Below are 27,699 nucleotides of genomic sequence, written 5' to 3' on the forward strand. Positions count from 1 at the left end.
AAACGTTTAAAACTTTAAAAACAAATCTCATTAACCACGAACTACTCCCAACGCCAAGACATATAAAGACTTTCGAAAAACTAATCAAATCCTAAACATAAAATACTTTTGAATCAGTGAACAGTTTTTCGAATTGACAAACATTTTTTTTGAAATTTTTGATTTTCTCAAAATCATGAACATTAGTGTTTTTACAAAAAAAAGTACAAACCGGTTTCGAATTCATTAACAGTTTTTGAACCAACGAACATTTTATGAATTGATGAATTTTTTTAAAATTGGGAACAAATTTGAAAAACAAATGTTTATTTTTATTTTTGTGAACATTTTTTTGCGGGAATTTGTGAACATTTTCTAAATTGTCATGAACATTTTTTTCAGATTCCCGAATATGAACATGATTTATTTCCCGACCATTCTTTCCAAATTGTGATTTATTTATAATTTTGCGAACTGTTTTACAAAACCAACGAACATTTTATGAATTGATGAATTTTTTTAAAATTGGGAACAAATTTGAAAAACAAATGTTTATTTTTATTTTTGTGAACATTTTTTTGCGGGAATTTGTGAACATTTTCTAAATTGTCATGAACATTTTTTTCAGATTCCCGAATATGAACATGATTTATTTCCCGACCATTCTTTCCAAATTGTGATTTATTTATAATTTTGCGAACTGTTTTACAAAACCACCAACATTTTTTGAATCTGCAAAATTTTTATGATTTTCAATTTTTTTAATTCACATATATTTTATGATTTCTCAAAATTGTTTTTTGAAAAATCACAACTTTTAGAATATTAAAATCCTGAATTAATTGAAAGAAGAAAGAAAACAGAATGAGAAAAGAAAATACAAAAAAATAAAATAAAACAAACAGGACAGCGAAGCCCCGCACATGGGCTGGCCCATGAACGCATAACAAAGGAGGCGGCAATTTTTGGTCCAAAAAATTGAATCGTTTTTTCACTTACGGGTGGCATTGGTAGGCCAACTTAGAGGGTAATTTTAATGACGGATGACCAGAAGCGATAGCCGCTTTATTAGTAGGTAAAGATATATATAGGTAAAAAAGATTTACAAAGCAGGGAGGGAGCCTGTTGCATGGAGATGTAGAGCCGAAATCAATTAGCGAATCTTGACACAACTGCACAAAGTACTCTATGTGATGCAGCGTGGCTAATTTTTTTCTTTTCGAAATGGCAAGATTCCTGCGTCTATTAAAAAGAAAAGAAAAAAGTTGCTTGATTAATTAGAGAAAACCAAGCGAACAATCAGATTGCACAGTTAAATAGGCAGACTGAGACGTGCCGGGCGACGAACGTTTCCTTTTTACAGGCACGAAAAACTTGCTGGCTTCCGTTGCTCGTCAGATTTAACTGGAAGTTGCACTGAAACGACACCTATCTATTCATTGCCCTCGGGAGTGGAAGCGAGGACTGTCTCAGCTCTCGAGGAGACGGACGGCGCAGTCTCCTCATTTTCCTAAACTTTTGCAGTCACGTTCACATACGAGAGACGCGTGCGTTCCCGTACTGAAAGAGTCATCCCCTAGAGCAGAGTATATATAGCGGGTGTGCATTGTGTATAGATGGTGCGTCTTCCTCGTCTCCAATTTCCCTCCTTGCCAAGTGGTCGGGAGCTCACCTGGGTGGAGTCGCTTCGTGGATCATGCCCTTCACCGGCGTATCTGTCATCACCGATGAAGGAGCGCGAGCGCCACGATCGTCCTCGCCAACCACAAGCAGCAACACCTCCAGCGGCTACCACCTGCTCATAGTCGAGGGGTACTCGCGCACCAAGATCAGCACACCGACGGGAGAGTGCATCAGGTCTCGCCCTTTCATGGTTGGCGGCTACCTTTGGTGCATCCAGTGCTACCCCAATGGCGACAGCTCGGAGAACGCAGATTTCATATCTCTTTATCTTGGTCTTCTAAATAATGATGCTGCACTTGCAAGCCCATTGAAGTTGCAGTTCAATATTAGCTTCGTCGATCAGATATACAATCAAGAAACCCCGCAGATTCGAGCTAGCCAAGTATATGAATTGCCTAGAAGCAATCTATGTGCGGCCTATCACCAGTTCATCAGAAGGGACACCTTGGAAAGATCAAAGTACCTTAAGGATGACGCTTTCGCCCTCCGCTGTGACATCGTGGTCGTTGGGGATGCCATAAACAGCATGGACACAGCCACCGCTTCTCCGTCCATCAAGGTGCCGCCTTCGGACATGCAACAGCATTTCAGCGATCTTCTTCTGGCTGAGGAGGGAACGGACGTGACGTTCAAGGTCGGCAGCGAGACGATCGCAGCGCACCGGTGTGTGCTGGCGGCCAGATCTGCCGTCTTCAAGGCAGAGCTCTTTGGCACCATGAAAGAGGGTACGGCCACTACAAGCGTCATACAGGTCGACGACATGGACGCGCAAATTTTCAGGGCGATGCTTGGGTTCATTTACAGTGACTGGCCGCCGGAGATAGAGGAGGAAGAAGGTGCAGATGTGATGTGGCAGCACCTGCTTATCGCTGCTGACAGGTATGATCTCCGGCGACTAAGGCTGATGTGTGAAGAGAAGCTGTGCGAGTACGTCGATGTGTCCACGGCCACGACAATCTTGACGCTAGCTGAGCAGCACAACTGTCGCGGGTTGAAGGAGACGTGCTTGGAGTTTCTCAACTCTCCTGCAAACCTGCAAAAGGTCATGGCGACCGGTGGTCTGGATAGTCTTGCCGCATGCTGCCCCTCTGTTCTCAAAGATCTCATTGCCAAGCTTGCCAAGCTTAAGCAATAAAAGTAGAGTAATATGCTAGTACTTGTTGCTATCTCAAAACATGTCGCCAAGAAGAAGTATTTGATCCTAGAGAGATCAGATACGGGAATTTTTATATTTTCGTCATATAGTATTTGATCCTGTTGCACATGGCTGCAAGAACACTGTGTGCTGCCCTGCCTCTACATCGAGGATCACGCGGTCGAGAAAAGCAATTCTCCCATGCACGGGAGATACCGTGCATGAGAGAGTCTTTGGATTTGCTTGGAGATTTTGTGTCATGCATGAGTTCTATTCATACCTAGTCAGCTTTTTCTCTCACCACATACTACAACCATATTGTTCACCATCCCATGATTTTTATCATCTGTTTTGTTTGGCGAGCGGGAGGCCAGAGTTTGATCCACTGGATGGCGAGATACTTGGCGATTGGTGCGCAAGGCAAAGTGCAAAGGGGTAACCAACGAAGAAACAACCATGCTCTGTGTCATTTGGGCATGTGAAAGATTTGGAAGCACCGGAATGACATCATTTTTAATGGAGGAACAGCGTCGCTGGATAGGCTTACGTGGAAGATCGACAGTGAAGGAAGAGCTTGAAGGCAAGCAGGACTACTAAAAGGGGACCCGGATGGTTTCTTCGCGGGATTAGCAGTGCAGGAGTAATTCTGTTTAGATTAAGAGTGTGGTGGTGGACAGATCAGTCGATGTAATTAACTATGTAAACTTGTGGAGTTTTATGAGATGTCTATCTGAATGATACACACACTTGTGCGTATTTGAGAAAAAAGTTTAGTTTATGGTTTGTTACATGCTTATGTTTATGATGACGAGGACTTCAAATGAGACCACTTTTAAATATATTTGAACAAGTTTAAATTTAAATTATGAAACATAGTTGAAACAATATGATTCTTTTTCCATATGGTCGACCGGCGAGTTGTAATGAAACATGATGGAACCGGTGAGTCATAGTGAAACAACATGATTTTCTTTTTGTGAAACAAAATGAAACACTGTTCATTTTTTATGAAATTATTAAATTTGGATGAAACTAGTTAGAAGCATGATGATTTAGTTATCAAAAATTTATATACAAATATATATATATATATATATATATATATATTCAATATTAGTATTGTTTTATCGATCTTATTATTTTGGAAAAGGAGGTTAAACCCTTGGGTTCTGCATCAATCGATGCATACAACCATCTTTATTAATTATTTCATAAAGGTCTGACAAGAAAATACATCAAGCCACCCGAAGCCACCACTCAAACCTACAAACTCAATAATGTGGAGTGCTCTCACCTCCATCTCTAAAACCGTTCTCGTTGCCGATCCGTCCACATGATGTATCGGGACCAACAGCCGGTGCAGCAGACCTAAAGCGCGCATCACATGCACACGTTTTAGAAGTCAGAAGCCGCTATTATCCTCATACCGCTGACCCATCTTCAGGATAGAGATCCGCGTCATTCTTTTCAGTCTAGACATCCGTCGACGCCACCACGACGCCCAACGGCACCACCGTCCTACACGCATTCATCCAGACGCGAAGACTTTGAAGATCTGCCGGGTGTAGCACCTGCCGACCAGGCACGACACAGCGTAGCACCTGTCGGCCAGGCATGACTTGATATCTTCCCCGAAGCTCCGTGCAAGACTTAGCCGCTCCACCTCCTGCCTCTATCTTCCAGCGCTGCTCCACAAACGATGCTCTCAAGAGAGTAACGACACTGCAGTACCGCCATCGTCCGATCTGGATGACCAGGTCTTAGGGTTTTCCCCGAAGCAGCATGAGTGGGTTGACATAAGTTACACGACGATGCCTTCATCAAGGTAATGACGCAAAGACGTCGCCATCGCCCGCCATCGGCTCGGTTTTCACCGGCAACTCTGCCTCCCCAACTCGCAGCCGGGACTAGACGACCCATCTGGAGATCCGACCACCCAACCTCAGGCTGACCATCTCCGGCGAAGGAGGCGGCCACCACCACCACACACAAGGCGGGAGCCCCCTACATCCTTGTGACGCGGGTCGATCCCAGGGGCAGCCTGTCGTTGACGGGACTGTACACGACATCAGCAAGTGCAGCCCGCCGAAGCCCATCTGAACCCAGATCGGGTGCCCAAGCCGCCGCCGCCTGCATGGCCGCCACTACCCCGCGCACTGCTGTAGATCCGGCCATCACGGACCGTCGCCATCCTGACTGAGTCTATGGCGAGGAGAAACGCCGCCGCTGCTATCGCACACAGGCTTTGCCTGCGACGCCCCCAACGGCTGCGACAGGGAGAGGGTGTGCACTGGAGTGAACGAGAGACAGCCGACAGGGGCTCTCCGGTGCAACCCGGCGGCGCCGCACGGGAGCGGGGTAGGGTTAGGAGCGGGGCGGGGGAGAACGAAACTATCAGGTTCTAATCTGTTTTAGCGATCTTGGGAGAGTAAAAACACAATCTTCAACCTCCAACTTCTTCCTCAAGTAGCCGCTGGCCAACTCAGCCATAACAGTCTATCCCCATCCCCCACAGCCGGCAGCTATCGCCGCCTTGCCCTTCTCTCGACCTACCTCACCATCGTGCTGGCCGTCACCCCGGCAATCCCTCTAAGCCTTGCATCACTGAACAACTCCGACGATTCCCTTGCAGCCCCACGTCCCTTAGATAGTAAGGCAGTTTCTTCTCGGCGTACCCGCACCCCACATTCCTAAAATAGACAGTGAGCATACTTCTTCCCCGCTGAGGTCCAGCCTCCCCACCTCAGGGCTTAGGAAGAAGAAAAAAGTGACTGGCGCCAAGAATAATTTCAAGCATTTGAGAAAAACGACCCTGATAAGTGTTACACGTGTGGCATGAAGCAATTTCACCCTGACATTTTTTATGAAAACTTTTGTTACCCAAGGATGACAACTTTAGTTGTGAAACATGATAACTTTCTGTTTGGATTGTAAGTTTTATTTTTTCTCAAACGGCAATTTTAGTTACAAAATCAGACTTATCCTCTAGGAAAGAAGATTAAACTGAGTGGAACCGCGCGCTCGGTCGAGCAGCAGGCATACTGCAGGACGTAGCTAGCGGGCATTGGCGGCCGAAGAGGCGCGTGTCCTGTCTCGTCACACGGAGGCGGAGCACAGCCGTGCATCTCGGCCAATGGCTGCCTTGCAACACGATCGAGGAGTTTGCGCGAGCTGCCCAGAAACTCATTGCAGCCAAGCACGCGCAAGCCAACCCCGTCATGTCATCTGGTCGTCTCGCCTCTCGAGATATGCCTATTAATTCTCCGAATGACCGTCGCTGCCTGTGCCATTGCCACCGCGAGTTGTCGAGTTCACGACGACTCGGCTTCCATCTTCATCTCAACCTGCACTGCAGGTTAGCATATCTCAACTTGCAGGTTGCTTTTTGCCTTACTGAATCCATTCGTCACTGCTTTCTCTCTTGGATACATATATAGGGTGACCATACGAGATCTGGCGATGCAGAAAAGGAGCGCCAAGGGTGTTGGTGAGCCAAAGAAGACCATGGGTTCTGGTAGTGGCAGCGCACCAAAGAAGGCGAGAACCACAGCAAGCAAGTGCAAGACGGAGCATGGAGACGAGGAAGAAGAGGTCTTCAACGTCTTCTCCCTTGAGATGGATACTCTGGAATGCGACATATGCTTTTTACCATTTGAGTCGCAAGTTTTCTCGGCAAGCACCTAAACTCCTCAAACATACTGATACTGTAGTAGTAGGACTAGGATATGCTTTGCTCACTGTTGTACTTTCTCTGTCTTAAACTCTGAATTGATGATTGACCAGTGCAAGAACGGGCACGCCGCGTGCGCCAAGTGCTGCATCAGCATGCACCGCAAGTGCCCCAGCTGCAGCGAGCCCATCGGCGACTTGCGGTGCCGTGCCATGGAGAAGATCCTCGCCGGCATGACCAGGCCCTGCAGGTTCAAGAAGCACGGATGCGGCGAGACCGTCCGGTACACCGAGGCGCGCGCCCACGAGGAGGAGGCATGCCTCTTCGCGCCGTACAGCTGCCCGTTCGACGGCTGCGCCTACCGCGGCCGCCTCCTCTACGGTCACATCCTTGACGCCCACGTGCCAGCCGGCGACGCCGCCACCTTCACCAAGGGTACCACTCCCAACACCACGGCCATCATAGTGACGCTACAGAAATCCACGCCCTTCGGCGCGCTGCTCCACCCCGACGACGAGAGCGTGTTCCTCCTGCTCAACGGCGGCGACGTCCTCACGGGCCGCTCGCTCTCGGTGGTCCGCGTCTGCCCATACGGGGCCGAGGTGGATCAGGAGGCGGAGTCAATATACTTGAAGGTGTATGACGACCGGCGGTGGGCGTTGTCGGCGTGGGGGGAAGTGCCGTTCGTCCGTAAGCTGCAGGGGTACAAGGCCAAACGCTTCCTGTTCGTACCGGACGATTTCTGGGGCTCAACCGGTAGCGTGGACGTCGCAGTGGCCCTCTGATATGCGGTGGCCCGTGGCCGATGTTTCGTTTCCGCTCGATCGAGAGCATGAGCTGTGTTTCGTTCCCTGACGCTGGTATCCTGCCGGTTGTGTACTTTTGGTTTTCGGTCCTCTAGACGGTCTATTGGTGTTACCTTCGAGTTTTTACCTGCTTTCTTTTTGCCAAATGTGGGGTTATGCATGCCTGGATTCTTTTGCTTAAGCACCTGCTTACATACCTTTGATGGAATTGTTCCTAGTGCGGTAGTTCTTATATATCGCCATGGTGTGTCAGTCTACTACTCTAGCATATATATCATCTCCAGTATGCAAAAGTACTAACTAAAAACTTAGCTAAAAAAACATGTAAGTACATTTTTACAGGGAGAAAAAAAAGATCTTATAACTCTGAATTTTTTTTCACCAAGTATGAACTTGATCAGGACAGTTTTTCTTTAGCAACTGCTTACATACCTGTTCAGCTAAGTATATATTACCTTGTATGGTCGGATCATTCTCTAATGTTTTCTTTTGCCAACCTTTACAGACGTGCTTCAGCAATTGACAATGTTCTAGCCTGGTAGTTCTTATTGCCATGTTGTGTCTGTCTACTTTAGTAGACAGTAGTGTATATTATCATCTCGAGTCTGCAATACTAACTGAAAAACTTGTGCTAAAAAAGCATAAATATTTTTACAGGGAGAAAAAGGAATCGTATAACTCTGAAAATCCGTTCACCCAACTATGAACTCGATCAACACTTGAGTAAAGTGGCACATCATAATGTATTTTCATGATACAATATGTCACACCATTTCCCCTTAAGTTACAAGCCTTGATGCAGATGACTTGCAACAGTAATACAACAGTACAACATTAACTAGTACCTCCTCACCTAAGAAAACAGTAACTACTACCAATTATGTAGTACATATGTTTTCATAATCTTCGCACTTATTACCCCACTGATTCTAAATGAAAATAGAGCACCATTTCAACTTTTCTTTCTAATAGGGAGAACCCATGTCCCTATGATTACAACTGCAAACCCAACACCAAATCCCAATCCAGAAAAGAGAAATAACACCATGTCTGTAGGGTTTTCCTTCGACGGATGAACCGTGGTATATGGCCTTGTATCATTGCTGCATTCTTTGGATAATGGAGGTCCGCACAACCCATCGTTCCTGAGAAATGAGCTGTTGGAAAATGACTGAAAATGAGGTGATCCTGGTATTCTTCCCTCCAGCATATTGTTGGAGAAGCTTAGTGTCCCAAGGAAGTCCAAAGATGCTAACTCTTGTGGAATTACTCCCGTAAGCTCGTTCGAGGATAAATCCAAAGACTCTAGTTTCTTCAAACGACCAAGCTGGGACGGAATTCCTTCAGTCAAGGAGTTGTGTGACATGTTGAGAATGTTGAGCAAAACAAGATCCCCGATAGCTTGGGGGATGCTACCATGGAATGCATTGTTTGACACATCAATGTGTACAAGGGTCCTTGCGATCTTTGGAAGTGTGATGGAATACCCTTTGTAAGTGAGTATAGTGGCGACTTGATATTCTTGTTGGAGCCTTTGTAGTTCAAATGTGTATTTCATCGCTGATATCCCGTTAGAGGTATCGACCATCATGGACTTTAGATTCATAAGCCAGCCCTCTGTCAATGTACCAGAGAAGTTGTTGGAGGCGAGATCCAGAATTCGCAGTCTTGGAAATTGACAATTGTTTTTATTATTAGCAACAGATGGTGCCACTTGTCCAAAGAATTCGTTAGAATTCAGGACAAGTACTTGAAGACCAGGAAGTCCACTCATCCAACATGGAAAAGAATCGTTGATCCGATTATTTCCCACATCCAGAACCTCCAACTTCTTGCAAGAAGATAGAGATCTAGGCAATTGCCCTTGGATCCAATTTCCACTGAAGTCTAGCACCTCAAGCATGCAATTGTTGTTGACATCATGAGGCATCTCTCCTTGAAGTTGATTTTGTTTCAGATTTAGAACCTTCAATGCATTTCCATCCTTCATTAGACATGAGGGTATTGTGCCATGGAGGATATTGTTAGATAGATCAAGAAATTGTATCTTTGTACCACAAAAATACGGTAAAATATCCCGAGAGAGTTGGTTTCCTGATGCCTTGAAAATTGTAGTTTTTTCAAGCTGAGTAGAAATATTATGTGGCATGGATGAAAAATGGTTGCATGAGAAATCTAGCACACTGCCAGAGGATCTTGGTATGGGTATAGGCCCCTTGAACATGTTGAAGCTGAGATCCAACACGTCTACTGGGCCCAAAGGGAGAAAGCTGTCATAGCCAACACTAGTAAATATATTGTGGGATAAGTTTAGGTAGAAAAGGTGTGAATTGCTCCATGTCTCCCAAGCCCACTGTGGCACGACCCCTTGAATTTGGTTGTTTGAAAGGTCAATCACATAAATCCCAGGTAAATGCTTCAATACATTGGGGAATTTACTTATGTTGCAAGATGCTAGCTCTAAGAACTTTATGTTTGGGAAAGACATGGAAGAAGTAATATCTTCTCCATCTATTACATTTAGTTTGTTATTTGAGAGCTTTAAGTTAGATAGGTTTGGTAATTTCCACAACGAGTTAAGTTCCACTTCGCCACTAAAATTATTCGAATGAAGTAATAGGGTGTCTAGTTGAGTTAAGTTAAAAATACATGGAGGTATTTTCCCTGAAAAGTTACAACTATAAACTGACAATATTCTCAGTTTTGACAACTCACATATGGAAGAAGGTACTGGTCCATGCAAGCCACAAAGGGAGAACTCAAGAACCTCCAAGGAAGTTAAGTTTGTGATCCATGGTGGCATAGATCCTACTACTTCTAAGCCAGAGACCTGCAATGAACTCAAGAATTTGAGCTCACTGATTGATGAGGGAAGATCACCAGCAAAACCCTGTGCGCCAAGGCCTAACTTCTTCAAGGATTTGAGATTACTGATGGAACTCGGAATTGTACCAGAGAAATTGGTGTTGCCGATGAGCAAATTCTCAATATTACTATCAGCTGAGAAATTGGGTAGAGTACCAGATAGGCCAGGAATTTGCTGAAGATCAATAGTCACCAATCTCTTGTGTTGAAAGATAGACGGAGGGACCCATCCATGAAGGTCATTATAACCGAGTTGAAGAACACTCAAAGAAGAGTATTCAGCAAAGAGCTCCGGAAATGGACCGGTCAAATGATTGTGCTGCAAGTCAATCACCGACAAAGACTGTAAACCGGCAATTGGTCCACAAATTGGGCCGGTGAGTTCACAGTATGGCATGCTAAGAACACGGAGATTCAAAGTGTACCTGGCCAAAGCAGTGCACCACTCACCCCCTTGACTGGAGAGATCCACGAAGCCAAGATGGAGCTCCCTCAGACCACCCATGTTTGCAAGTATGGCTGTTAAGTTTGGGAGTGTGAGCTGCCCTTGGCGAGTTATGTCGGCGTGAAACTTGCCATCGACGTGGAAAGGCCCAATTGATGGTTCGAAGCGGAAGGAAAGGTCGAGGGAGACGAGGTTGGTGAGGCGGCCTATGCTGCGTGGCACCTGGCCTGAGAAGTTGGTGGCTGAGAGGTTGAGGTGGGTGAGCTTGGTGAGCCGCTCAAACCCGATGGATGGTATCTCGGACATACGAAAGTCGTTTCCGGCCAGGTTGAGATACCTGAGCGAGGTTAGCTCGAACAACGAGAGATCGAGGTTGGGACTCTCCAAGCCGCGATCGCCCAAGTCAAGCGAGGAGATGCAGCCGGTGGAGCCATGACATCGGACGCCTTCCCAGCGGCAGCAGTCCGTGCCGGCCTTCCATGAACGGAAGGCGATGGTGGAGTGATTTGTGGCGGAGAAGGATCGTTTCAGCCGGAGCAGCGCTGACGCCTGGTCCGGCAGGCACTCCGGCGACGACATGGCGTGATGAGTGAATGTAGCCTCGGAAGGGAGAAGCGAGTTCACGGCCACGACCACGAGCTGGAGTTGGAGGAGCAGAAGCAGCGAGCGGAATGACTTGGGACATGCCATCGCTAACTGTGGAGGAGATGTGTGTTTGCAAATGATCCCTCGCAATGTGCAATGGCAGGTTCAGTTTGCGTGGTCTAACTCCCTTCGTTTGGAAATACTCGTCGAAGAGATGGATGTATCTAGAACGTATCCTACTACACAACACAAGTATGATGGATGTATCTAGCGAGCTGGCGACAGTGTATTGGATCGTGCACTACGCGGTAACGATGGCAGCAACGACTAGTCCGCGCGCGCATATATATTAGCCGCACACGACGCTGTCATGGTCATGGTGTGTGCCACGCAGCTAGCGCTACGCCAGCGGCGTTCCAGTCAGGAGCAAAGACTCAAGACCTTGAGTCAATGGTCGGCTGGATTCCCTCGTATTTACGTGGACTGTATTTTCTCTCGGATGAGCCTGCCTGCCAGAGAGGAGAGCGGTACATTCTGGTAGTGGCCAAATTCTGCTTTGACCTTTCTCTCGGATGCTTATATTTTCCCTCGGATGCTTGCATCGATGTATCTAGCGAGATGAGATCGGTACAGGATGATGACACCTTGACTTGAAAGTTTTTCTTTTTTTTGACATCAACCTTGACTTGGAAGTTGAAACTTCTCACCTGGACCATTGGGAAGAATATTTTTGAGTCAATTACACCACAGGTGACTAAACTTGGCACAAAAAGTCAGTATAGTGCTGAAACTTGTGGCATACGTTGATCTGGTTACAAAACTTGGCTTGATCGTTCATATACGGTCAGAATCACGTTTGGATACAAATAGAGGGCTGACTGGGATCGCCAGCGTGGCGACGGGCCCATTGTCAGTGGCTGCAAGGCGCGGGCAGAGGCGTCTGGCCTGGGTGTTTGCAGAAAACCCCCTGAAAGCTTTATTTTTTGTCACGAAAAAGCCCCTGCACAGGCGGAGAGAGGTTTGGCCTGTTAGTTATGCGGCCCCGCATATGGCTGAATCAGTTTACCAAAACCCTCCCTCGTCGACTCCCTCGCCTCGTGCTCTCCTCTTGTGTCTCTCCTCTTGATCGTTTGCAGGCGACGGCGGCGTCGATCGGGGCGACGGCATTGATCGGCGGCGTCGATGACGATGGAGCCCCGTCGGCGAGATCCCGGGGAACCAGCCCCTGTATATGGTGAGCATGCGCCCTCTATCTCTCTCTCTCTCTATCCACCACCTCTTTCTCCCCTGTTTATGTTAGGGTTTTAGTCAATGTGCTCGAATCGGTGAAAATTTTTAGATTGGTCTTGATTTCGTCAGTGGATGCTTGCTAGATGCAATGACGTAAGAAGTCCCCTTTGCATTCATCCGTATGTGGGCTGCGTATAGGATTTCTCCCGGGTCCAAAAGGGCTCTGTTTTCATGATCTAAAATATTCAGATTCTCTGAATAACTAACCCCCCGTGTATAAGATTATTAGAACATGTTTGCTCCAGTGAAACCATTGGATGTGGTACAGCAGCTTCTATTTCTGATGAAATTGTACGTAACTGAATTTTTGACACTTGCTAACTGAATTTTCAACACTTGCTAACTGAATGTTTGACAGTTGATAAGTGAATATTTGGACAACAGTAGATATTTGAAAGTTAGGAATTTTAAGCAGTAAGTAGTGTTAACTACAAATCCAGTAGTTAGTTCCATTATTTGTGACTGGACATGACAGAATCGTAATGGAATTTGACATTAGTGTTAAATGAAGATGTCATTCTCAACTGAATTTATTTTGGTTGTGAGAACTATAAATCCCTGCTTTTTTCTTTGCACTAAATTGCAGTTGCATGCTGTTTTTGGCAGTATGAAGTGAACATGTTAGCTGTTGTAAGCATAATTAATTGAAGATGTGTATAGTTTACTGAATGTTTTTGCATTCTCTGCATTGTAGGTGATTTTGATGGGCGGTTCACGGTTGAAATTCATCACAAAGGATTTTTCTATGGAGCTGACAACAACAAAAGCTACATTGACTATGAAGTTGATTGGTTTGATCATTGTGACTCTGACACTTGGTCCATACTGTGGATTGAAGACTTTGTGAAGCAGCTGGGCTATGACAGAGAAATAGGGCAGCATGTTGTATACTGGTGTCAGCCTGGTAGGACAGTTAAAGAAGGAATAAGAGAGATGAGTTGTGATGCTGATAGCCTTGCAATGATAGCAGCTAGTACAGTCCACAAGAATCTGTTGCTGCTCATAGACCATGGAGAGACACCGAGCAGCCTTCTTAGAGATGATGTTACAGTTGATGGACTGCCCGAGTTGCCAAAGGTCATAACCCCAACAAAAGATGGCAAGGGCAAAGAACAAGCTAGCTCAGCTAAAGTGAGAAGTGACTCAACTAAAAGGAGAGCAAGGAGATTTCTTACTAAAGCAACATCTTCAGGATGTGCTTCTGAAGAAATGGAGGAAGAAGATGAAAATGGTGCAGCAGGTTCACACACAGATGAGGAATTCTATGACAGTGACTATGATATTATGGATGGGGATGATGATCTGTTTGAGGAACATGTTGACAAAGAGGTGGATGATCACAGGGAGAAGGTTTACACATGTGACTATGAAACAGAGCTAGCCGAGGATGCTCTAGATGATCCAACCATAATGTTATCCAAAGAAGAGAGGGACAAGCTCAAGTACAACTTCAAGGCTTTTAATCCAGAAACTGATTTGAATGCCCCTGTATTCAAATTAGGTATGGTGTTTGGTACTGTTGAGGAGCTCAGGCATGCGATTACCTCCTATAGCATCAGAAATAGGGTTCCAATCAAAAAGACCAGAAACACATCAACTACAGTAGAAGCAGTATGCATTGATGATTGCCCATGGTACTTGAAAGCAGGGATGGACAACAGGAAAAATAGCTTTGTGATCAAGAAGTACTTTGATGAGCACACCTGCCCTAAGAAATGGAAGCTCAAGGGTCTGACTGCTCCATTTTTAACCAAGAAATTCAGAGACGAGTTCAGGGGCAATGAGAAGATGCCATTGCAGAAATTTGAGGAGAAGGTTCAGCAAGAGTACAATCTAATTCCAAGCAGGAGCAAATTGGGAAGAGCTAGAAGAGCATCAGTAAAGCAAATCAGAGGTGAGGATTATGACCAGTATAAGATGCTATGGGATTATGGAGAGGAGTTGAGACAAACAAACCCTGGCAACAAGTTCTACCTTTGCACAAAGGAGATCTTTGATGAAAAGACCAAGGAGACAAAAGAACATTTCTCAACTTTGTACTGGTCATTGGATGCATGCAAGAGAGGCTGGTTGATGGGATGTAGGCCAATAATATTTGTAGATGGATGTCACATTAAGACCAGGTACAAAGGGAATTTACTGACAGCAGTGGGCATTGACCCCAATGATTGTATTTCCCCCCTAGCATTTGGGATTGTGGAAGTGGAGTCCACTAGCAGCTGGGAGTGGTTTTTGGCTAGCCTAAAGGATGACCTCAACATATGCAACACCTCTCCATACACAATAATGAGTGATAAGCAAAAGGTATGTGCAACAACTTATATTTTTACCTTATTGCTTGCTATAATATAGTGTAGTTAGATTTAATGGGTACTTGCATTGTTTATGTGTTCTCCAGGGTCTTATAGCTGCAGTTGCAAAGGTGTGGCCAGATGCTGAACACAGATTTTGTGTCAGGCATATGTATCAGAATTTCCATAAGCTTCACAAGGGGGAACAACTAAAGAATAATCTATGGGCTATTGCAAGAGCCACTAACAATCCAACATATAAAAAAGCAATGGATAAGATGAAGGCAGACAGTGTGCGTGCATACGAATGGGTTGAGAAATGGCCACCAAGAACATGGATTAAAGCTTTTTTTAATCCTTTTCCAAAGTGTGACATCATGCTCAATAATATGTCTGAAGTATTTAATAGGTACACATTTCTTGGTTGTGCTTTTCTGAACTGTTAAATGCACTAAAGTGTTAAATGGAATGAACTAACAAGTTTTCATTTGAAATGACAGCTGGATTTTGCCATCCAGAGAACTTCCTATTTTCTCCATGGTGGACAACATAAATAGCAAGATCACAGCAAGGTTGTACAGCAAGCAAAAGGAAGTTGCACAAGATAGGAAATGGAGTATGAGAATGTGCCCAAAAATTCAGAAAAAGTTGGACAAGTACACTGATTGGGCTACAAACTGCATGGTCTTTGGAGCTGGTCAGAAAGTTTTCAAGGTTGTTTCAATGAACCACTCCTACATAGTGGACTTGGAAATGGAAACCTGTGACTGCAAGAGATGGGACCTGTCTGGCATCCCATGTCACCATGCTATTGCTTGTGCTAGAAATGAGAGAATTGATCCTACAAGCCTGGTGCATGAGTGCTATTCAGTAGGGACATACAAAAAGGCTTATGCTTTCAATGTAAAACCTGTGAGGGACCAAGAACATTGGACTAAGATGCATGGCATTGATGTACATCCACCTGTGTACACGAAAGTAATGGGCAGACCAAGGAGGAACAGAAAGAAAGATCCAAAAGAGAAGTTGATGAGAGAAGGAGGGAAGAAGCTGACAAAGCATGGTGTAACCATGCACTGCTCTATTTGTGAAAGTGCAGATCACAACAAGAAAGGACATAAGAAGTGGGAGGAGACCAACAGAGATGCACTGCAACCTACAAATGTTGCATATGATGAAGAAGAGGAGTATGATGATCCTACAATCATTTCTATAAGATGTAACATGTTGACCAACTCAATTTACTGCTCATATACACTTGGCAACATATACTGACAAGTTGTTTATGCTTTCTTTAGAACATTATGCCACACACAGTACATGCACACATGGATCCAAGTCAAACCCCAGGGTCCATGGTTTATCTCATGCAGCAAATGGTAACCTTCTGTTGACCATGTTAATTTTTTTGGTTTCTGAATTTTTGTCTAATCGTGCATTTTGGTCCACTCAGGAGAGGAGAGCATACAAACCAAGCATGGATCATGGACCTCTTCCAGAATCTACATTTGTTGCACAAGCAAGAAATGACATACCCCCTCCCAGGGTTACAACTGCTATGTCAAGAGGCAGGGTTAGAAGAAGAGGAATCACTGAAGACATACCAGAAGATGTACCACAGTCGAGCAACCAAGCAGCTGTAGCTTCAAGAGGAAGAAAGAGAAGAGTTGCTGGAGCTGGTGGAGCAGCTGGCAGGGTAGGCAGAGGATCTGTAGGAGCAGTAGGCAGGGAAGGAAGAGGTTCTGGAGGAGCACACAACAGGGGAGGCAGGGGAGGTAGGGGATTAGCTGGCGGAGCAGACGGAGGATATGTACAACATTCAAGCAACCAAGCAGCTGAAACAGGAGCAGGGGAAGCATATACTGGACCAGGTGCTGGGTTTTGGAACCTTATGTTTGGACCAAATTCGGAGAGTTCTTATGTGCAAGCAGAAGAGGAGCCAGTGACACAAAATGCACCAGAAGAAGAATGGACCGGTGATTTCCAAAGCTTATAGGTCACAATGCCAAGGACTTAGTTCATGAGTGAACTAGATACAAGTGCAAGTTTATGTATGAATTTTTGTCATAAGACATGCCATAAGACTAATTTCCCTTTTTTATGCTGTAATGTGAGGATCTGAACATGTGTTTCACTGCTCTCTTTAAGACAAAATGCAGTACTAATGATGCTCTGCTGCTATGAAGTTTGAAATTGTCCTGTCAAAAACTGTTGTTTTTTCTTTACTGTGTTACTAACAAAAATTGCACTTTTTGATATTTTGATGTCAAAACTGCATATACAACTGCAGAATAAACTGATGCTTATGCTTTTCTCTAAATTCATACTGACAAAAATTGCATACACAAATTATTTTCCTCTGTTTTAGTTATATGATTCTAAAGCACAAATACTGATTCGTCAAAAGGTAATATGGAATTCTAAAGCACAAGCCACAAAATACTCTGAAATTCAGCAAAGAGTCGATACAAATTTTCAACACTGCCAATGACCTACTACACTGGAATGACAACATCACTTCTTGCCGGCCATAGCAAACATGATTGCAACTAACCCAAAGTACATGAACACAGCAAGCATAATCATCCTATCTCTAACTAGATTGTAACTGATCTTTGTGCATTCTTCCAATCATCTTCTCCAGTCCGCGTTTCTCCTTCTCAGCTTCAATCTGACCATCTTTCTGCATTATCTTCTTCTCCAGCACCTCATTCTTGTTAGCAAGTTCAGCAATGATAGTCCATTCCCTCCCCTCCCATGGCTTGTCAATCCAATTGAAATAACCACATGTCCTAGCATCCTGCAGAGGCACACATTGCAGACTATTAAGTACATACGCACATTAATTTGGTCATGACAAAACAACAACCAGTGATGTAAGAGTAGGGGAGAAGGATTTAATTACCTGATGATTGCCCCAGTACACGACCTGATGCTTGAGAGAGAAGAACTGTCAGAGGTGTGAGAGAGGGGTACATGAAGAAGAAATGCGTGAGCTAACCGCCGCCGCCACCGCCGCTGGGCCGCCACCGTCGCTGCGCCGCTGTGGCGCCGCCGTCCTGCTGTGCGCCGCGGGGCCGCTGCGCCGCTGTGGAGCCGCCGTCGCCGCGCCGCTAGGCCGCGGGGCCGCTGCGCCACTATGGAGCCGCCGCCGCCGCTGCTATGGCGACGCCGCCGCCGGGGTGCAGCCGCTCTGATGAACCAAGGGAAGAGCCGCCACTCTGCTATGGAATTGGGGATCGCGGGTTAGCGATTTTGGACAGATAGAATTCAGGTCGTGGGGTTTTTTGTTACAAAAATAAAGCTTCCAGGGGGTTTTCTGCAAACACCCAGGCCACACGCCTCTGCCGTGCCTTGCAGCCACTGACAATGGGCCCGTCGCCACGCTGGCGATCCCAGTCAGCCCTCTATCCGTATCCAAACGCGATTCTGACCGTATATGAACGATCAAGCCAAGTTTTGTAAGCAGATCAACGTATGTCACAAGTTTTAGTACTAAACTGACTTTTTGTGCCAAGTTTAAACACCTGTGGTGTAATTGACTCAATATTTTTTTAGGCAAACTGGGAAAAATAGATATGTCCTAACCAACTACGGTAACGGGCCCGCCTAGCCGAGGTGCGTCTATGCGTCGGACGCCTATTGGACGCAAAGTGTGTGACTGTCGCTTTGCGACTCTTATCGCTACATTCGCCCACAACTCCTAATAGATGGCCGGGCTAAGTAAATGTCTATGGCTTACAACTTTGGTCATCATGTATTCACAAAATGATCATAGTCTATTTACAAACACATGGTGAACATTTTTTAATGCAAGATGATCACCGGGTCGGCCTAACCAAGCACGGTGACCACCCCAAAGATAGTGTTTGTTGCAAGGTTGTGAGCCTCAACATTTAAGGTCCTAAACTAATGGCTAAAATACAAGAAATAAAAGCACTAGATTGTTCTGTAATTTCATGCACTGCAGCTCCATAGATTGCACGGTGGCCCCCTTGATAGCTTCAACGACCACCTTTCAATCTGACGCCACGAAGATTCATTGGATATAAAGGTCCTCAACCATAGCTGATGCCTTCGAAGGTCGCAACGGGGCTCGGGCTTGATCCCTTGGGGCGCTGGGGTAGGCTGACGCGGCTGAGGGCAGCGGTCGACCTGCAGCGAGGTGCGCCGGGCGGCGGCAGCCCTCCCTTCCTCAGCGTTTGGAGCGGTCGGCTAGGGAGGCTGCACGGCTGGGGCGGCAGGGCGTGGTGGTTTCGTGGATCCCACACCAGATCTGTGGCGGTCATGTACCGGAGCTTGCCGCGTAGCGTCGTTGCGGTGCAGCGGCCTCAGATCCGGCGCGGGCTTGAGCCTTTACAGTGGCTCATGCGGCGGTGGTGGTGAGTCCTTGGGCACGGTGGAGGCGGTGCGGGATCGCTCGGGGTGAGACAGTGATTGCCCTGTTTTTGGTCTCGTTGGCTTGGTGGCGGCGGATGTGGAGCTACGAGATGCCCTCCCTCCCGCTGTGGTGGTCGGCTCGCTTGAGCATCTTCGGTCGATTTTGGGATTTGTGGTATGGGGTTGGGAGAAATCCTGCTTCGCGATGTTCGAGGCTGACAACGGCGACGCCCGCGGGCGTCGTACCCTTCATGGAGGCATTGTCTTTGGCCCCGACCTGAGTCCCTCCCTCTTACTCAGAGGAAACCCTTGGTCCGGCCTTCGGACCAGACGACGGCGGCGTCATGGCGTCGTTCCCTCCTTAGAGGCGTCGTCTTGTTGCTCGAGGACTCCGGTTGGTGTTGCTTGAGTCGGCCACTGCTCAATCGCCAGTGCCCTCTTGACGGCGACTCCTCTTGGTCTGCCCAGACCTGTCATCCACTTGTCGACTTCTTCTTGACGCATTGGCTGGAAGTACGTTGGTCCGTGTTGTCCTCAAGTATTTATTTTGTTGTAGAGGTGTTTGGCGTTGGTTGTGACACGGCTTGGTTGAGCTAAGACTTGCCTCATTGCCATTGGCATGAGATTGGTCTAGGGAAGCATGTAGCGTGGTGGTGTGTGTGACTGCTAATTTTTATGATTAGCGTTGTAATGACCGAAAGGGGTTGTATTGGGTTTCTTTGCCGCTTATTCTCTAATGCAATGATACGCATGCTTATGCGTATTCTAGAAAAAAGATTTGTTATGGAAATATTAACATTTTAAGAATATGAACATTTTATGAAATTTGTGAACATGATTGAAAATCAGGCAAAAAAATTAGAACTACAAAATAAGAAAAGTAAAAAAACATAAATAAATCGGTAAGACCGTTAACAACAGCAATGAAGAAAGAAAACAGAAAAAAAAAACAGATTGGAGAAGGTTCCCAAATTCAGGTTTCTTTTTTTAGACAATCCCGCAGTGTTTTTATTAAGCCGTCATAATGTTTATATGCATGAACACAAGATCACCGGGCTGATCTAACCAAACATGATAGCGAACCCTTAAGATTAAAGCATGCTTCAATACATTGTGAGCTTCGGATCAAGCACCTAAACTCATGAACAAAATTGCACAAGGTAAAAACATAGAGTGCTCTATGAAATTCGAGCACCTAAACTTATGACAATGCCATAAAACGTGACCGCCGCGTCTCGCGAAGGAGCACCCGACGAAGGAGACACACCGCGTGTGGGGACTGTGGACTCCACGCTCTCTCCCTTGTGCTGCGTTGCTGTGATTTGGGGACAGAATAAAAAGGATGCGGGGTGGGAGGTTGGAGACGAAGAGGAAACAGATAACGACGTCTGTGGAAAAGCTCGACATGTATATCCGGCACGTTGTCGCTCACAAACATTTGACTTTATAGCAGTGTACACACTCTTCAAATCATTCAAGAAAAAAACCAGGGGTAGTCCGGGCGGGTCCTCTACAAAAAATTCATGTTCCTTTGTCCTCCACCATGGAGAAGAGTGTGTCCACGCTTCTCCGACTCCTCTTCCTCTGCCTGCTTGTTCTAGCAGCCAAGGCCAGCGGCGATGACCAGCTCGTATACTCTGGTTTCACCGGCGCCAACCTCACCCTGGACGGCGCGGCCACGGTGACCCCAGAAGGCCTCCTGGAGCTCACCAACGGCACGGACCAGCAGAAGGGCCACGCCTTCTACCCGACTCCCCTCCGCTTCGCCGGAGGGTCTCCCGGCGGCAGCGCCGTGCGGTCCTTCTCGGCCTCCTTCGTGTTTGCCATCCAGTCCATCTACACCGACCTGAGCGCCCACGGCATGGCCTTCGTGGTGGCGTCGAGCACCAACTTCTCCTCCGCGCTGCCCGGCCAGCTCCTGGGCCTCACCGACGTCCAGAACAACGGCAACGGCAGCAACCACTTCTTCGCCGTCGAGCTCGACACCATCCAGAACAAGGAGTTCGACGACCTCGACGCCAACCACGCCGGCGCCAACGTCAACGGCCTCCGCTCGCTGCAGTCCTACTACGCCGGCTACTTCGACGACGACGACGGTAGCTTCCGCAACCTGAGCCTGATCAGCCGCGAGGCCATGCAGGTGTGGGTGGATTACGACCACAGGGTCGTTCAAATCACCGTCACCATGGCTCCCCTCAACGTGGGCAGACCAGTAAGGCCGTTGTTCACGGCCACCTACAACCTCACGACCGCGGTCACAGACGTCGCGTATGTCGGCTTCTCCTCCGCGACCGGCACGATCAATGTGCGACACTATGTGCTTGGCTGGAGCTTCGCCATGAACGGTCCGGCTCCAGCCATCGACATCTCAAAGCTACCAAAGCTTCCCCGCATGGGACCGAAGCCACGGTCCAAGGTGCTGGACATTGTTCTGCCAATAGCATCCGGAGCGTTCGTCCTCAGCATGGGCGCCATTGTTCTCCTGGTGCTACGGAGACGGTTCCGGTATGCCGAGCTGCGAGAAGATTGGGAGGTCGAGTTCGGTCCACAACGGTTCTCCTACAAGGATCTGTACTGTGCAACGGAAGGTTTCAGCGACACACACCTGCTTGGAATTGGAGGATTCGGGAGGGTGTACAAGGGCATCCTTCCAGTGTCTACTAGAATGGAGGTTGCTGTGAAGAAGGTTGCACACGACTCGAAGCAGGGCATCAAAGAATTCATTTCAGAGGTTGTCAGCATAGGACGTCTCCAGCACCGCAATCTAGCGCCATTGCTTGGCTACTGCAGACGGAGAGGTGAACTGTTTCTGGTGTACGAGTACATGCCAAACGGGAGCGTTGACAAGTACTTGCACGGTAGAGAAGGCAAACCAATTTTGAATTGGGCTCAGAGGTGGCATATTGTCAAAGGCATTGCATCATGCTTGGTCTACCTTCATGAAGAGTGGGAGAAAGTGGTCATCCACCGGGACATCAAAGCCAGTAACGTCCTCCTCGATGGCGACATGAATGGAAGACTCGGTGACTTTGGCCTCGCAAGGCTGTACGACCACGACGCCGACCCGCAAACCACACACGTGGTGGGAACCATAGGATACCTCGCTCCTGAGCTAGGGCATACTAGCAAAGCAACACCTCTCACCGACGTGTTTGCCTTTGGAGTGTTTGTTCTTGAAGTTACTTGTGGGCAGAGGCCTGTCAATCCAAACTTAGAGGATAGCCAAGTATTGTTGGTTGAATCGGTGCTCGATCAATGGAACAAGGGATCGCTCCTTGATCCCGTGGATAAGCAGCTTGGGGGCAACTACAACGCCGACGAGGCATGTGTGGCTCTAAAGCTAGGCCTGCTATGCTCTCACCCATTCGCCAATGCAAGGCCTACCATGCGGCAGGTGATGCAGTACCTTGATGGCGACATGCCATTGCCGGAGATGTCACCGACGGATTTAAGCTTTCAGATGATGACCATAATGCAGAATGGAGGATTTGATCAATTCATCATGACGTATCCTTCATCAACAGCGCGTATTGACAGCACATCCGTCCTTACAGTTGGGAGGTGAATTGCATGATCCTCACTGTGATATGTGACTTGAGTCATTGTGCCTTCTTAGTGCCCGGTTAATTCGAGCTTTGTGTTCTTTTTGCTTGTCACTTTTGTCCGATGTAATGGATGTTTGATACTCTAATCTTAGCAAATATGGATGTGTGCATCGTCTGATGCAGAGGCGGGGTAAACCGTCATTTTTTTTAAATGGCTCTATCCTTCACTAGACCAACATATAATTACAATGAAGGACATGTACTAAAACTGCTAGGAAGTGTAATAACTGGTGCATACATACTGTAAAGAAAAACATGTGCATATATAGAATATACTTGTTGGCAAAATACATGTATTTATTGGCCAGAATTATATGGACAACACATACAATTACTGCCCTTGTGACTAATTCTAAAGAATTAATATATGGTCATATGTTATTCAAAATAACTAGCTTAGTTTCTTTCTTGAAAGATCCAACGGATACTGGCTTTCTATATATCAAGGAGATAACATTTTGCACATTTCTACGATAACGTGGATATGTTAATAGCAAGAAGATGCAAATTATATCCAGGCTCTACACCATCACGATATCAAAAACTAGTCAAGACATTGAGAATGTAGAAAAGCAAATTATTAAAAAAAAATGCATAGCTCACGCATCAACACGCAACAAAACCAACCACAGACCTTGGCAACACAGACATGGAGTCTTGAAACCACCTTACAAAGTTGATCTCATCCAATGCTACAGTCTCCTCAGTGGACCGACTCCTCTCCCTCCTCCCTTCGCTTTCACATTTCTCTCATGCTTTTCCTGAAACTCCAGCCATGCAACCGGATCGCCCTGGGTTAGCCACACAGAAAAATGGCTGTCGCAGTAGACTTTTATCAGAGAATAGACAAGCTCTTCTGCAGGCACCCGTTTGACTCTACAAACAACACATCCATCAGTTTGGGACCGTCCAACCCGACATGGAGACGTGCATGATGTAGGTGTCCACCGTGTAGCGACGGCCCAGTCCTTGGTGTTGGGCGGATGAGGATGTCCTTACATACAGTATGTAGAAAACTCTAGGCTAGCTACATTATATGTGCGGTGCATACCTAGCCCGGACCACCTCAGATTCAGCAGAAAAGTCCAACAGAAGTGCATATGCAGACCGCTAGCCAGAGGACGCCGGGATTGACCATGACGGATCATGCATACCCAGTCGTTTTAGACGACTATCCAGACTTATCACCAACAGAAGTGTACGCATGCTACTCTACTTTCTGGCTTGATATTCAAAGGCTCTTCCCTCGTCTCGGAGGAGAGAATTATAACAACGTGTTGCTACTTGCTAGTGGTTGCCGTCTAAATCAGTCTGATTTAGACAGTTCCACAAAGATGTTCAGACTTCAGCGTCGATGGGGAGACAATTTTTCAGTATCTAGGAAGAAAATTGAACCTGTTGGACCACTTTCTCTTCGATTGCACACGTGGATGGTGATGTGTCTCTTGCTTGCGACTTAGCAAAATTACTAAGTACTATAAATTTTATGGATTTACTTCTTAGTAAATAATCATGGGCAGTTGTTTGCCACTGTCACGCGCACATACAGCAGTACTACTTAGATAGGATAGCCACACCGGTACTAGTTGTTTATCAGCCACAAAATATCGTAATATTTTCCTTGCCAGAGAGCTCAAGGCATGGCTCCGAGGGAGCACATCTTCTTCCTCCTCTATGCCATCCCACTCCTCGTTCTTCCCTGTGCTGCATCCACAACCAGCAACGACAGTTTCAGTTTCCTATACAACGGCTTCTCCGGTGTCAACCTCACCCTCGACGGCAGCGCCAAGGTGACGCCGGAGGGGCTCCTCGAGCTCACCAACGACACCATCAACCTCGGCCACGCCTTGTACCCGACCCCGCTGAGCCTGCGCGGGTCGCCCAACGGCACGGTGCGGTCCTTCTCCCTCAGCTTCGCCTTCGCCATCCTCTCCGTCCACGACGGCATAAGCGCCGACGGCATGGCCTTCTTTGTCGCCCCCACCAAGAACCTCTCCAACACGTGGGCGCAGTACATGGGCCTCCTCAACAGCGGCAACAATGGCAACGCCAGCAACCACATGTTCGCCGTCGAGCTCGACACCACCCAGAACAAGGAGTTCCAGGACATGGACAACAACCACGTTGGCATCGACATCAACAGCCTCAACTCCTTGCAGGCCTACCGCACTGGGTACTACGATGATGAGAGTAGAGCCTTCAACAACTTGACTCTTATCAGCGGCAAGGCGATGCAGGTATGGGCTGACTATGATGGGGTGTCCACGCAGATCAACGTGTTCTTGGCTCCTCTGGGAGTAGCTAAGCCGGTGAGGCCGCTGCTTTCATCTCCCTACAACCTCTCCACAGTTCTGAGAGAACCATCGTACATCGGCTTCGCAGCCACAACCGGCGCAATCAGCACGATCCACTGCGTTCTCGGCTGGAGCTTCGCCGTAAACGGCCCTGCTCCAGCCATCGACACATCTAAGCTCCCAAAGCTACCACGTCTTGGCCCAGAGCCTCGCTCCAAGGTCCTGGAGATCACCCTGCCTATTGCCACGGCCACGTTCGTCCTTGTAGTAGGAACTGTCATCATTTTGTTTCTTCGCAAGAGATTCAGGTACAGGGAGCTGCGGGAAGATTGGGAGGTCGATTTCGGGCCACACCGCTTCTCCTTCAAGGACCTGTTCCATGCCACGGAAGGGTTCAAGGAAAAGAATCTGCTTGGTGTGGGCGGGTTCGGCAAGGTATACAAAGGGACACTCCCAAAGTCCAAACTGAAAGTGGCGGTGAAGAGAGTGTCTCACGAGTCGAGGCAAGGGATGAAGGAGTTCATCGCGGAGGTTGTCAGTATCGGCCGGCTCAGACACCGCAACCTTGTGCCCCTGCTTGGCTATTGCCGAAGGAAAGGTGAACTTCTTTTGGTTTATGACTACATGTCAAATGGAAGCCTCAATCAGTATTTATACTTTAAAGATGGCAAGCCATCACTGAATTGGGAGGAGAGGTTACATATTATCAAGGGTGTCGCGTTCGGATTGTTTTACCTTCACGAGAAGTGGGAGAAAGTTGTCATACACCGAGACGTCAAGCCGAGCAACGTGCTTCTGGACAGTGAAATGAATGCAAGACTAGGTGACTTTGGTCTCTCAAGGTTGTACGATCATGGCACTGATCCACAAACCACACATATGGTTGGAACCATGGGATACCTGGCGCCTGAGTTCGTACGGAAGGGCAAGGCATCCGCTCTGACGGACGTGTTTGCATTCGGCATATTTCTCCTTGAGGTTACTTCTGGGCAGAGGCCTATCAAGCAGAACCCATTTGGCAACAAACATACATTGGTCGACTGGGTTATAGAGCGTTGGCACAACGGATCGCTCATGGATACCGTGGATCAGAGACTGCAGGGTGACTACAACATCGATGATGCATCATTGGTGCTGAAGCTAGGGCTTCTGTGCTCGCACCCTTTTACTAGCGCAAGGCCCACAATGCGGCAAGTCATGCAGTATCTCGAAGGTGATACACCACTCCCAGAGCTAACACCAGCACACTTCAGCTTCACTATGCAGGCCTTGACGCAAAACAGAGGATTGGAATCACCAAACTTGCAATACCCTCAGTTATCGACGAGTTTTGCCACTTTTTCCGACCTTTCAGGAGGAAGATAACATATACATATACGGTGTTCAGTGTTATCGTGTCTCTCTTAGATGTTAAAACATCTACTTTCTTGTGCATTTCGTCTGGATAGATACTATATTTTAATGTATTCAAACACTAGCTAGGGAGCATATCAAACATTTACTTCACTTCAGATGTTACTCTGGTTGTCTATGCTCAGTTTAATTACTCACGGGGTTAATGAATCAATCTTCTGTATGTTCTACATGGTTCCAGTCTGAAACTACTTGGTGTATGTAAGCACCTAGCATGTACATGTGAACTCATGAATTTTACAGAAGTTTCTGTCTGTGCTTGTTTGGAATTCCTTTGAGAAACAATGAGAGTTCACTAACTGAATGGATTACATCGGCTCGTAAGTTGTCTGAAACATCATGGCCTTTGGGTCAGTTTGAGTGATATATACAGGTGTCAGTCGTGGAGCTTGAAAGAAATCTTAGGAGGGACGAAGCTGTAACTTTTTAGGACTACCCCAAATCGTCCGGGTTGAATCAATTGTACTTGAAGTGTCGATCTTGCGTACCATAAACTTTGCAATTCCACAAAAGGGTCTGCATAAGGACTGCTTATTCGAACCACAAAAGGGTCCGCTGTGTGGTATCCCTGAAGATTCGAACCACATCTTCTTCTCCTGTGTGTCCGTTTAATTCGTGTGGAGCTGCTTTAGAGAGGTAGTGGGAGGTGATTGGTGCCACATCAACTTTCCCGACCTCTTTGCCGAACTTTAGAACTTCCCCCTGCTCTCTTGCCACATTAGGTGGCTTGAGATTGGGGCACTCGCCTGGACCCTCTGGACAATTCGCAATAAACTTGTGATTCAGCGCATCCCTCTTCGACGGGCTACTGACGCTCTTTTCAAATTGTCTGGTTTCTTGCAGCTTTGGCGGTCGCTTAGCGGCCTTCGGGACCGGGACGCCATCTCCGCCTTCATCGCCGACCTTCGCTCGATGGCCTTTCGTCTGTCGCCGCCGCCGCCCCCTCCGCCTCCTCCGGAGCCAGATTAGGCGCCGGACCTGTTCTCCGGCTTCGGCCTTTCTTTTCTTTGTTGTTTTTTGGGCTTGTTGAGCTGTGTCCTCAGCGGAACCTTTGTACCTCTTGTTGTGTATCTTGGGTGTGTGTGTTCCGGACTAGTCCGTGTATGTGTGCTTTTGACGGTTTGCTTTATTTATAAAGCGGGGCGAAAGCCTTTTTCGGTAAGGACTGCTTTAAATCTGCTCGCCACAGATCATCACTTTGATTAGGTGGATAATTGCCAAATATGTGGACACAATGCTGGATCCCGTTCCAAGAATT

General features: G+C 47.0%; 4 protein-coding genes and 2 pseudogenes across 6 annotated transcripts; 5 read left to right on the plus strand and 1 right to left on the minus strand.

The window, feature by feature from the left end:
• The first annotated feature begins 1,675 nt into the window (after positions 1-1,675).
• Positions 1,676-2,797, plus strand: LOC125546662 (BTB/POZ and MATH domain-containing protein 2 pseudogene; annotated as a pseudogene).
• Positions 2,798-6,249: 3,452 nt separating this feature from the next.
• Positions 6,250-7,408, plus strand: LOC125546663 (E3 ubiquitin-protein ligase SINA-like 2). The gene is made up of 2 exons (XM_048710836.2): positions 6,250-6,469; positions 6,581-7,408. The coding sequence occupies exons 1-2, from the start codon at positions 6,257-6,259 to the stop codon at positions 7,250-7,252; spliced, it is 885 nt and encodes a 294-aa protein (XP_048566793.2). The 5' UTR covers positions 6,250-6,256; the 3' UTR covers positions 7,253-7,408.
• A 1,647-nt stretch (positions 7,409-9,055) lies between these two features.
• On the minus strand, positions 9,056-11,597 carry LOC125542867 (receptor-like protein 6). 3 transcript variants are annotated; one of them, XM_087546386.1, is made up of 2 exons: positions 9,989-11,597; positions 9,056-9,239 (listed from the first exon to the last, which is right to left on the minus strand). In XM_087546386.1, exons 1-2 carry the CDS (start codon positions 11,271-11,273, stop codon positions 9,193-9,195), a joined length of 1,332 nt encoding a protein of 443 aa, XP_087402512.1. In that variant the 5' UTR covers positions 11,274-11,597; the 3' UTR covers positions 9,056-9,192. The 3 variants fall into 3 exon arrangements, with proteins under 3 accessions (XP_087402512.1, XP_087402513.1, XP_048562048.2); XM_087546387.1 differs by having other exon boundaries at positions 9,119-9,257; positions 9,989-11,595; XM_048706091.2 differs by lacking the exon at positions 9,056-9,239 and having other exon boundaries at positions 10,303-10,457; positions 10,564-11,527.
• Positions 11,598-12,350: 753 nt separating this feature from the next.
• Positions 12,351-16,745, plus strand: LOC147978578 (uncharacterized). Its single transcript, XM_087546388.1, has 6 exons — positions 12,351-12,402; positions 13,153-14,762; positions 14,857-15,158; positions 15,250-15,960; positions 16,047-16,128; positions 16,203-16,745. The coding sequence occupies exons 1-6, from the start codon at positions 12,351-12,353 to the stop codon at positions 16,743-16,745; spliced, it is 3,300 nt and encodes a 1,099-aa protein (XP_087402514.1).
• A 3,468-nt stretch (positions 16,746-20,213) lies between these two features.
• On the plus strand, positions 20,214-23,494 carry LOC125542868 (L-type lectin-domain containing receptor kinase SIT2 pseudogene; annotated as a pseudogene).
• Positions 23,495-23,861: 367 nt separating this feature from the next.
• LOC125542869 (L-type lectin-domain containing receptor kinase SIT2) lies at positions 23,862-26,595 on the plus strand. Its single transcript, XM_048706092.2, has one exon. The coding sequence runs from the start codon at positions 24,375-24,377 to the stop codon at positions 26,391-26,393; it is 2,019 nt and encodes a 672-aa protein (XP_048562049.2). The 5' UTR covers positions 23,862-24,374; the 3' UTR covers positions 26,394-26,595.
• Positions 26,596-27,699: the final 1,104 nt, after the last annotated feature.

Source organism: Triticum urartu, chromosome 3A (assembly GCF_056163025.1).
Source record: "Triticum urartu cultivar PI428250 chromosome 3A, HENAU_Tu73, whole genome shotgun sequence".
Classification (NCBI taxonomy): domain Eukaryota; kingdom Viridiplantae; phylum Streptophyta; class Magnoliopsida; order Poales; family Poaceae; genus Triticum; species Triticum urartu.